Source organism: Chrysemys picta, chromosome 11 (assembly GCF_011386835.1).
Source record: "Chrysemys picta bellii isolate R12L10 chromosome 11, ASM1138683v2, whole genome shotgun sequence".
Taxonomy (NCBI): Eukaryota; Metazoa; Chordata; order Testudines; family Emydidae; genus Chrysemys; species Chrysemys picta.
The window spans coordinates 72,741,848-72,754,034 of record NC_088801.1 but is presented as its reverse complement, the minus strand read 5'-3'; the positions used below and the strand labels follow the sequence as shown (position 1 = coordinate 72,754,034).

The 12,187-nt window shown below is 45.1% G+C and overlaps 1 protein-coding gene across 1 annotated transcript in view; it reads left to right on the top strand.

The window, feature by feature from the left end:
* Positions 1 to 12,187, top strand: part of TRPM8 (transient receptor potential cation channel subfamily M member 8) — a 100,994-nt gene that overhangs the window by 18,053 nt on the left and 70,754 nt on the right. The window contains exons 3-7 of the mRNA XM_008172588.4: positions 210 to 283; positions 4,999 to 5,155; positions 7,749 to 7,926; positions 8,980 to 9,152; positions 10,521 to 10,695. Coding sequence (XP_008170810.3) covers positions 210 to 283; positions 4,999 to 5,155; positions 7,749 to 7,926; positions 8,980 to 9,152; positions 10,521 to 10,695 — 757 coding nt within the window. The remainder of the gene's footprint in view (positions 1 to 209; positions 284 to 4,998; positions 5,156 to 7,748; positions 7,927 to 8,979; positions 9,153 to 10,520; positions 10,696 to 12,187) is intronic.

Sequence of the window (12,187 nt, the reverse complement as noted above, 5' to 3'; positions counted from 1 at the left end):
TATAGTTAAAGGATTTAGCTGTCACCTGCCGCGCTCTTGCATTGCTGCGTCCACACAGGCCCTGACCCTACTCTGCGAACAAATGAATTGCAATGAATCGCTGCAGTTTTCCTTTAAATGCCAGTGTAAAACACCTGTGTTGCCTTTAAAGCGTTTGCAGTGCTGGGAGTCCCTGAGCTAAAACTTTTCCCTCTAATCTTCCCCCAAAGGATTTGGTCACCTTCATTCAAGAACATTTTAAGAAGAGAGAATGTGTCTTCTTCACGAGAGATGCCAAGTCAATGTAAGCAAATACTCTGACCGTTGCTTTTGACAGGAGCGGGAGGTAGTGCTGGTTGAGAGCAACGTAATGAAGTAACAGTCAACACCAGCGTTAGGATTTTGGGGAGCTGCCAGGGCACTTCTTCCTTGTGCAGCCTCGTCTTCTAAGTCCCGCTTTTGCCTTCCACAATCTTTTTCTTTTCTCCCCTTCTCTGGTCATCCTCCCTGTGTTCTGGTCATGGTCCAGTGAGAGTCCTGATACAGCTCTGGGTTTGTTTAAGAGGTTGGAATGGCAGATTTTACTCTGCCCTTCAACACTCTGGCTGGGAGGAGAGATCAGGCCTCAAGTCTAGTCTACTCTGGGAAGTGAGTTTGATAAATGCACTCAAAGAGCAGGCCACACAATCCCATCTTAAAGTTGGGACTGTCATGCAAATGCGGGGGGTGGGGGAAGGGCACCCCGCCAGCAGGCATCTTCCTTCCCCACCAGCAGATTCCACAGCTCTCAAAAGCCAGTTTTGCATACAACTAGCTGGATAGCAGAGACATGGTGACAGAAGTTCTCATGGCCAGCACAGTAGCTTCTCCTTGGTATTCCGAACTTAAACTGATGCAACAAGAATGAAAAAACAGGGATCAAGGGACAAGGCCTATCCCGGGCACTAATGATTGTCTGGGTGTTGCTGAATGTCCCAATATCAAGTGCTATGGGAAATAATAAATTCAGTTGTCATGTTGTCTGGATCAAATGTAACATTATTTTACTGGCAAGCATCCCATTGAAGTGAATGGGGTCTCGTGGGATTGATGTGAGGTGGCATATTATTTTTATTATTATTTGTATTACCATAGCATGTAGGAGCCCTTGTCATGGGCCAGGGCCCCACTGTGCTGGGTGCTGTACAAATCCAGAACAAAAGATGGTCCCTGCCTCAAAGAACTTACAGTCGAAGTCTAAAACAAGAGACAACAGATGGATACAGACAGAAAGGGGAGTACAAGGAAACGCTGAGACAGTATTGGTCAGTATGATAGGCAGTGGTCTCAGCACACCTGGGGCCTAGGTGTTCTCAAGTTTTTGTAGGTATCACAGAAATGGAGAGTTTTAAAGAGGGTTTTGAAGGTGGATAATGAGATTAGCTTTGCGGGTGTTGATGCTTGGGAGGAGCTCCCCAGGAGGGGCAGCATGGGGGAAAACATGAAGGTGCTTGTTTGAAAACTCAACAAGCGGGTGGTTAAGGCTGGTATCATGGGCCAATCAGAGATGGTGGTCAACATCTCGATATTGGATGAGAGATGAGAGAGAGGGTGGGGATGGGCCATGATGGGCCTTGCAAGTGAGGGCAAGCTACTGCTCAATGTTATAGAGAAGAGGGAGCCAGTGGAGGGATGCAAAGAGAGGGGTGATATGGTCAAAGCGACAGGCTCGGAAAATGATCTTGGCAGCAGGATTCTGAATGGATATGAACGGGGCAAGACTGCATTTGTCAAGGCCAAAGAGAAGGTGGTTGCAGTAATCGAGACACGAGCTGAAAAGAGCCTCAATAAAAGAATCTTTCATCCCCAGTAGCATTCAGGGCACTCTTTACACTGGAAAGAGAATTTCCCCAAAATAATTCCTAGAGCACATCTTGTAGAGAACCATCTAATCTTGATTTAGTGATAGAGAATCCACCATGACCCCTGGTAAATGTGTTCCAGTGGTTAATCACTCTCATTGTTAAAAATGTACACCTTGTTTCCAGTCTGAATTTGTCTATCTTCGTCTTCCAGCCCTGCTGCATCTCACCTAAAGGCAAACCAGAAATGAAGGACCTGTTTAATAATTGATACACCAACAAAACCCAACTGTTGCATGTCTGACGACTTGCACGCTCCCCTTCAGCACAGGTGCCTCTCCTCTCGCATATAAACTGCGGCATGCTTTCCTATAACCTCAGAGAAGCCCTTTGTTGGAGTTCTGTAGGGATTCAGCTTTGGGGAAGGGTGAAAAAAGGACAGCTAGCTGGTTCTCACTAGATTCTCCCCCCACAAATCCAGGAGGAAAATATCAGACATTACTGGAGCATTTCCATTCTGTAGAGCCCACCTCCATCCCTTCCTTTTAGGAGAGAGAGGTGTGGCTAGCTGCCATGTTCAATCCCAGAGAGGGCTGTGCCTGCTTGGTGAGAGAACACAACATATATTGTTCTTTCATCAAAGCTCCCAACTAACACATCGGCACTTTATATTCCTAGAGAATTTATGAAGCATTTTAGAATTCTGGAATAGGCAAGCTATTAATCTTCTATCCAGTTCTTTCAGAGTGTTGGAAACCCTGGGTTCATAAAGCCTTTTCCCTTCTTTATTTCAACTTCCCTATCTGCACTGAACTGCTCTTCTGAAGGAAGTCAGTGCTGTGTTCTGATATGTCCAGAAGGGAAAGAAATATATGACATGTTCTTGTCCATAAACGTCTCCTGAGAGAACGCCTCAGAGACCTTGCAGATAATCAGGGATGTTAACACTCTTATAAACATACGTCAACAGATGGCCAGACCACTGTAGGTATCTTCTTGAGAATAGCACAAAAATGGAGGTTGGAGTCCATTTTGATTTTTCAAAGATATAATTAGCATCCGATGAGCACCTGTGTCATGCTGTTTAGCATTATGAATAGAGGTCACAGTCTGCAGCCCCACCATAGCAATTCACATATCTTATTTCAGAGAAAAAAGCTTTTAGCCGGTCAGTTCTACACTTATAAACAGCCCTTGTGTATCTCCTATCACCTTGGGACAATTTCTGCATCACCCACCCCTAAATTTCAAAGCAATGTTAGTATATTCTGTTACCATGAAATGTGCTTCATTCCTATTTCTCTCCCCCCACCTCCACACCTACACACCCCTATCCCACCACCTATGGCCATTGTTGAAAATATTTATGGACCAAAATTTTTTGATTATTTTTGACAGTGACTATTTCTAAGGATGGGTTTTTCCTCTATCCTGTAAGCAGCCCATTTTCACTCTCTGGGATTTTCACTCTCTGCAATATGGTCCAGGTAACCCAGCTCAGAATCCCCATCCTCATCCAGAGAAAGGAGACCTTGTAGTTAGCTTCAGTGGCTCAGTACCGAGGTATCTCATCTCACTAGCCTTCACTTCCAGCTCCTTTGGCTGCAAGCTGGACTCCAACTTTAGCTCCATAAACCCTATTGGCTGGTACCATGGACCCATGCAGGAAGCCTGCAGTGTAACCCAATAACGCTCCCTTGTGAGGAAAGTTGGAGAGCAAGAGGCAGATACTGGGCTGTGTCCTGTCTGTAACAAAATGCTGGTCTCCTGGCTGCAGCAAAATGGCCAACTCTGTGGCAGAATTGCTGAACGCCATACAGCTTAGAAAACACCAGAGTTCATAAAGCCTCAAATAAAATGAATGGAGCTGGTCACACCCTTTGGAGTTACTGTTCAAAGCTTTCTGCAGACTCAGGTGGGTGCCATGTGCATGGCATTGATTTACTGCATTGAATTGATAACCTTGGAAACATGGAACAGGAAATCTTCACAACCATAAGAACAAGGAAAGTTTTTCTTTTATTAAAAGCAAAGCTGAGATTCTGGTGCACAATCCTGTGGCATGATGTAAATTGGATGGTGGTGGAACACCTGGTGCCCTGTGTAGCGGGCCTATCTCTAGAGGAGTAACAGACTGTAACTTTTATATGTTCTTTCAATCCATCTGGGTGGTGGATACCAAGACATGTTGAGATGATCCTGGGATGTCGTCACTGGGAGTCCCCAAGTCATAGGCCTCAGATAGTGAAGGGACTTAAGTTCAAGTTGGCATCCTCTGACTCATGGTGGGATTTAGTTTAGAAGCAAATGTTATGGTGTTAGCACATTAAGATGGAAACCATCAGAAAGGCACTAATAAACTGAGCTTCAATCTGGCCAAAGCAGAGCAAAAAGGAGAGGGATTTAAAAATCCCTCATTGTCTCAACAAGAAACAGGTCAGAGACCCTCTAATATGGAGCAGAGTAGGTGTTGACACATGTGTTTGATTTTGTACATAAACAAGCTGAGGTCTTTCTGTAATATTACAGAGTTAAAACACTAAATATACTTTCTGTTTGTTGGGTAGGCCCATGACATGAAAACTTGAAAATACGCATCAGAGGGGTAGCCGTGTTAGTCTGAATCTGTAAAAAGCAACAGAGGGTCCTGTGGCACCTTTAAGACTCACAGAAGTATTGGGAGCATAAGCTTTCGTGGGTAAGAACCTCACTTCTTCAGATGCTTCTTGCATAAGCGTTCTTACCCACGAAAGCTTATGCTCCCAATATTTCTGTGAGTCTTAAAGGTGCCACAGGACCCTCTGTTGCTTTTTTGAAAATACGTGTTAGCTCTTGAGTTTTGGTTTTCTTCAGTCTTTCCCACTAGCGTAGACCTCAGCTATAGATGTTACATTTCACCTTGGGCCTTGTGCATCTTTCTGGCCAAGCACCGTAACTACTCAGTTTTGTTCAAGAATAAAACTTTAAATTCCCATGTAGAAGTATCCTATTTATTCGAGCATAAGTTGTAACATTATAGTTGCAAAATGTGCAGCCAACCTACTTGTCAAATACATGTGGAAAGGCTGCTCACCAGTCTTAGTTGTCATTATGCTATCAGTCACTGAAAGAAAAGAGTATGTTTTCTGGGCAAAAGATGTTAATCTATTTCTTTTTTTCTATTCACTCTTCATGGCAGGGACAACTTGTGTAAGTGTGGGTATTCCAAAAGCCAACATATAGAGGGGACTCAGGTAAATAACACTGAGAAATGGAGTTATAGGAAACACACAAAGGAACTTCCCACTGATGCTTTTGGTGACATTCAGTTTGAAAATCTTGGGAAGAGAGGGAAGGTGAGTAACTGCTGAGCTGACACGGGTATTTTAACTCCAGCCTATCCATAAATGGCTTCTGCCCTGTGACTTTTTGCATTAGCCTTTATAAAATAAATTCAGAATAATTAAAAAGAAGCTTAGATTTTTCCAACACGAGGAACCTAAAGTTAGGTACCTAAATAAGCAATCTGATTTTTTTTCAAGCCAGTGAGAACTGCTGGAAAATGGCAACTTATTTAAGGTTTAACAGAGCTGTTAAAAAAATTGACCTGTTTTAATGTTGGAAAATAGGGTTAAATGTACTTTTTGGAGAAAAAATTGTTTTTCTGAAATTATATATATATATATATATATAAAATATATATTTTGGGGAACAAACACTGGTTTTGAAATTCCAGTTTTTCCAACTGGAGAAAGTTGGGTAAACAGTCATGAATGAATTTCCCCCCACTTTACCACATTTTTAACCACTCCTACCACATGCACATATTTTCAAGTGGGTAAAAACCTTAAAAGAAACCAAAAAAATTCAAAAATCGAAATAAATTTCATTTAGAAACAAAATGGTTTTGAAATGAAATTTTTTTCATTCAGTTTCAAATGCAAAAATTCTGTGGAATATTGAAAAAATGGGGATGAAAAATTTCAATTGGGATTTTTTTTCTTGCAAAGTTTCTTGCAGGGAAAATTCCCATTTCCCACACAGCTCAATATGGATTTAGGAGACTTTTGGATGATCTTGTGCCCAGTTTTAAATGTTCAGATGGCCAAATCTGAAGATCCCGTAGCCCCTTAATAATGTTCAGGGACATTACACTATTCACGTAACTCAAATTGCGTAGCTTAGATCGACTTTTCGCTTTAGTGTAGACAAGGCCTGCGTATTCCATGGGAAGCCAGTGTAGAGCGCAGAGAACAGGGTTGTATTTGTGGTAGCCCATGTTGCTGGGGAGATGTGCTGTTGAAGTTTCCTAAGAGCTGATGACTTCATGCACAGGTAAATCACAAGCACAGAGAAGATCTGAATCCCATCTGCTACCTCCCAGGTGAGAGCCTTAATCACCATGCACAGAGCCATGCTCTCTCTCTCTCTGTGGCCCAATAAATATTTAAGAATTGATACAAGTGGAACAGCTTCAGTAGGAGAGTTTGGGAGCCACCCACCCTGGACTAGCCTACAGCCTGGTGATAAGGATGTTCACCTGACAGGGAGATGATGTGAGTTCAAGTCCCTGACCCAGAGTGGGGACTCGGACCTGGGTCTCATATCCTAGGCAAGTGCCCTAACCACTGGGCTAAAGGTTATAAGGGCAGACAGAGGGGAACACATCCTTTATCTGAAGCTGACCTTGAAAAAACTTTTTTCCCAACCAAAACTAATTGGATCAAATTCACCAATAGTTTCAGGTGGGCTGAAACTGCATTTTTTGAATAAATTTGTTGGAAAAACGTAGCCCATCTCTATTCAGGTGTCCTAGGAGTGAGGAAAATACAGGCCATAAAACAAGTCTTTAGAAAACACACACTGGGCCTGATTCTCCATTGCTTTGCACTTTGGTCATTTACTGCTGTGCAATGCGGGTGACAAATGTCACCTAATGGAACTGTTTTGACTCCTGCTTTGTATTTTGTTTAGATATAAATGACTGCATGGAGGGCAAGGGAATGGGAAACCAGGCCAGGGCCGGTGCAACCCATTAGGCGACCTAGGCGATCGCCAAGGGTGTTAGCATTTGGGGGGCGGCATTTTCTTTGGCGGCGACCGCGGCGGCTGGATCTTCGGCTGCCCCGGTCGTTGTCGGCATTTAGGCGGAGGGAACTGGGGCAGGGGGGCGCGGGGAGGGCCGCCTGCAGCAAGTAAGGGGGGGTGGGCGGCACGCAGGGGAACCGCTTCCCGCCCCAGCTCACCTCTGCTCCGCCTCCTCCCCTGAGCACGCCTCCCCGCTCTCCTTCTCTCCCTCCCAGGCTGATTGGAGCCGTAAGCCTGGGAGGCGGGAGAAGCGGAGCAGCGACGGCGTGCTCGGGGAGGAGGCGGAGCGGAGGTGAGCTGGGGTGGGGAGCTGCCGCACGGCTCCCCGGGTGGGGCGGGAGCTGCCACGGGGGGGCGCCTCAGGGCGGCGGGGGGGTGGGGAGCTGCCGCAGGGCTCGGGGAGGAGGCGGAGCAGAGGTGAGCTGGGGTAGGGAGCTGCTGCGCGGCTCCCCGGGCGGGGGGGGAGCTGCCACGGGGGGGCGCCTCAGGGCGGAGGGGTGGGTGGGAAGTTGCCGTGGGGGAGGCGCCTCAGGGCGGAGGCGGGGTGGGGAGCTGCTGCAGGGCTCGGGGAGGGGACGGAGCAGAGGTGAGCTGGGGTGGGGAGCTGCCACACAGCTCCCCGGGCTGGGGCGGGGGATCGCCTCAGGGCGGAGTGGGGAGCTGCCGCGGGGAGGTGCCTCGGGGCGGAGGGGGGGGGGCGGGGAGCTGCCGCAGGGCTTGGGGAGGGGGAAGGGCGCAAGGTGGAAGTTTTGCCTAGGGCGCAAAACATCCTTGAACCAGGCCATCGCTTTGAGACAAAATGGAATTACTCTGTTGCCATTTATTGCTGCTAACCCTGCATTGTGTCCTCTCTCATTGAAGTACATCCGGTTGTCCTACGACACAGACTCTGAAATGCTCTATGATCTGATGACTCAACACTGGCACCTGAAAAATCCCAACCTTGTCATCTCAGTCACAGGGGGAGCAAAAAACTTTGCTCTAAAGCCGCGGATGCGCAAGATATTCAGCAGGCTGATCTACATTGCCCAGTCCAAAGGTGAAAGGGGTATCTGGGCTGCCTTGAAGCTACTAGTTTTTATGTTTTTCTCCATTGTGCTAGCCTGGTATCTCTTGGTTTGTCAGTATAGTGGATAAATGGTGATGTTAGACACTAATATAGGGAAAGGAAAATAGATGATCAGGGAATATGCATCAAGAGAAAAATCCTGGTCCCATTGAAGTCCGTGCGAGTCTTTTAATTAAATGAATGTGGGCTTAATTTGGGGAAAAACGAGGCATATACCTTGGGGCAAGTCTATCTTTTTTGATGCCACTTTGAGTGTCCCCATGCCTTTTACAATCATTTATGTAATTAATACCTGTGAATTCAGTTGTAGCCATAGGCACATAGAGTTAGGATAGTAGAAAAAGCTAATTGTATTAATTTGTATTAAAAAAAACCCTAGGCTACGTTCACACCTAGTGTAACCCCTTTTTGAAGTCAGAAGAGTTCAAGCAAGTGAAGAACTTGGTTCAGTGAGTGCCATTGTGATTTAGCTGAAGTGAGAGGTGAATATTTCAGTCAACTGGTATATTAGCCTTCCACCAAATGAAGCTGGTGGAGAAGAAGAAGCTGTGAATAGTCAGCAGAGAGGCAGAGCTTTCTATTAGTGGTTGCCTGTTTAGTCCACTTCAGACAAATATGGCCTAATGACTTGGGAACTGGGTGGAGAGCCATTCTTGGCTTAGACAAGGATGTCCTTTGTAGCTTTGGGTAAGTCTCAACATCTCTTCTTCCTGTATCATATGGGAATTAACATCTGTCCTGTGATCGAGTGAGGATGAATTAGTTGGCTTAGTGTCTTGAAGGTAAACAACCCCGAGGGCCAAAATCCCCACTGCCTTGCCCTTTTGTGTTGTCACTTGCATCAGTGCGCAGTACTGCCACATCAGTGTCTTGCACCCATGTAACACAGGCCTTCATGACTACACGAGATGCAGGGCAGTGGAGAATTGGGGATGACACATGCACATATCTATAAAGACAAGAACTTTTTATGCACAGTGGCAGGTCTGTGGCTAAATTTCATTTGGTACCTGCCATCTGCAGGGGCCTGGATTTTCACAGGAGGCACTCACTATGGACTGATGAAATACATTGGCGAGGTGGTGAGAGACAACACCATCAGTAGGAGCTCAGAGGAGAACGTGGTGGCTATCGGCATAGCAGCCTGGGGCATGATTTCCAACCGGGATAGTCTGATCAGAAGCAGCGATACTGAGGTGAGGAAAATGTAGTGCTGTCAATGGGGTCATGGGAAGCCAGTGAAAACCCTACAAAACTGAGTTATATTCTGACCAAACGCAGTCTACTCTCCATAAATGCCTCACTGCTCTCCATCCACACCACTATCTGCATGGAGCCTGATGCCTTTGGCCTGTGACTGATTTGGATGTGAGGTCCTATTAGAGACTCTTCCTGCTACAGAACTTGTGCTGCACTGTTGTAAAATAGCCAGTGCCTATTAAAGATAATAGTTAAACAACAAATGAGATATATTGTACTCACAAATTGAGCATTGGATTTTGGAAAAGATGTGCCACTTAGACTCAGTGAGGTGGATTCACTAAAGGAGAAGGGGACAATATAGTCTCTCTTGTCCAGCTGAGCTGCACTTCTGCACAGGAACAAAGTAGGTGGTCAGAGGTGTCTGTGTGCACCTTTGTGTTGTCTCATTTCTGGCTCTGGCCTTGTGCCTGGGTAAGCTAGGCAGCTCTAACTCATTCGTCTGCTAGTGATCCTAAGAGGTTATTCCAGCAGCCACTAGTTGCTGTGGCATAAGAATATAAGGTTGTGGCAGCAAAAGGGAGGGCTTGTTATGCACACTAGAGGCTGGGGGGATGCAAAGAGGCACTCAGTAGTTCTTGGGTTGAACTGGGGCATCTGCCAGAAATTTCTGTAATGCAATAGTATTATTGTATATGTTGGTAAAAGGCAGAAATTTCAACTGAAGAGGAGGAGGAACAAACCAGCATGTCTTATCCTACGTCCACTCTGCTAGATTTCATAGAGTACATCAGCAAAACAGTGGACAAAGGAGACAATAGATTGTTTTGGGTTTTTTTTTTTTGAAAACCCATTGACACAAACCCTCACTAAGTAGCATTAAGGAAACAAAGCCTTGGGGTGAGGGGTAAAGGTTGGTCATAAATTAGAAAGTGGTTAAAATGGAGGAGAAATGAATTGTTAATTTTCAACATGGCCTAGCAGGATTCAAAAATCACTAGACATCTATACGTGTAACGAGAACATCCACAGTTCAGTTACATAAAACTATAGGAGGTGTAAACTCTCACTCTCCTGGGCACAAGCCCACCACGTGGGGGAAGGGAAGAATGTCCTCTGTGGACAGGTTATTCCATAACTGAGTTATGAGTGCTCTTGCAACTTTCTCTGAAGCAGCTGGTGCTGGCCATGGGTTAGATGGACCTTTGCTGTGAACTGGTCTGGAAATTCTTATGCTGCTAAAATCTGGAAAATAATAGAACAATAGTCATGCCCCTCCCACCGACCTGCTGTGTCCCCATTTCAAGTACTGCATGAACCATGCCCTTCCGAACTCAATGGAAACCCTTTGCTGATGTTTCTAGGGGTACTATTCAGCCCACTACATAATGGATGACCTTAAGAGGGACCCATTGTATTGCCTGGACAATAACCACACCCACCTATTGCTGGTCGATAACGGCACCCATGGATATCCAGCAATAGAGGCTAAGCTACGGACACAGTTAGAAAAATACATTTCGGAACGCGTTATCCCAGGTTGGTGCAGTTCTCTAACTTCAGATCATTCTGCTCAGGTGCTACAGGGCTAGATGCTACAGAACATACTGTGGGAGGAAACAAGCTTTCTCATGTTGCCATGCAATGGATGAGCGTTTTGCTCATATGCCTAATAACAAAGAAGGCTTCTGACGGTATACTGTCAATGTGACCCATGGTGATTTGTGCGTATTTCAAGGAGAACATGCATTCTGTGCATCTGATGAAGTGGGCTACAGCCCACGAAAGCTTATGCTGAAATAAATGTGTTAGTCTCTAAGGTGCCACAAGTACTCCTGTTCTCTATGCTTCCCATAGGTACAGATAAGTAGAGCTTACATACTCATGCAATAATCTATCTGAGGTTCACCACAGAGTACAATTTACTGGGTAAGGTGAGTTTCAAGTACTATATGGGATAAACATTCCTTTCCGTTCAGGAATCAAAGCAATTTCACCTGATGGGCCCAGGTTGCTTTCCATCCTTCTACTCTGTTTGTTGGGAATTCCAGCCTTTTGACACATGCTGGTGTGTTGGGGGAAGGGTTGTCTGAGGAATCTGGATTTGCCCTTGGGTCACACCTCTGGACTCAACTGGCTGTATATCTGTGTGGTGCTTTGCACAGCACATGGCATGGTGGGGACCTGACTAGGGCTCCTAGCCACTATGTTAATATAAATAATAATAACCAATGCTGATTATTAGCCACTACATGAATCATTCTGAAATAAATAAAATCAGTATTATACATTAGTGTTAAGTATATATTCACTGAGGCAATAAAACTGCACAAACTCATCACACGACTTTAATTTCAATAAATATGCTATTGGTTATCAACTAGTGTTTAACATATGAAAATCCTATTACATTAAACCCTTTAGATGTAATTGTAGGTGCTAAATTTTGATTTTCTAATGATTAAATTTACATCCATGTTAATGGTCCATCAGCTTAACTTCTTGATTAACTTATTCCTTTAATAATTACTAACGTATCAATCTACCTGTCATGATCCTGTGTGTGTGTGCGTATATATTTTTGTGTATAGATAATACAAACACAAGATCCGTGGTAGGTAGATTTAGAAAAGAATCTCAGACTTTGGCATAGGCCTAAACAGTCTGACACTCCCAACTTCCAGTCGGGATTGTAATCTGAGCTAACATACGAATGTTTCAGGTAACCCCCACTCTATACCAGAGTAATTCAAAACCTTGAACTCAAGCAGTCCCAAACTTGTGCGTGTGAAAACTGTAGATCTAAATTTACAGCTCAACCCCTACCTATCGTTCTAGCTCAGATTGTGCCTCTTTGCACAGCCCTGACCAAGGAGCGATCTGACCTGACTCATGAGTAGTGTTGGGCCTCTGAAGTACAAGTCCTCCTCTGCTCCTGTTGGGTGCTAGGCAATATACCGCTGCAGTCTTTTATAAGGCACAGCATGTTCCCCTCCTCACACTGCGATGGCTCCACCCCTTCCTGTCCACC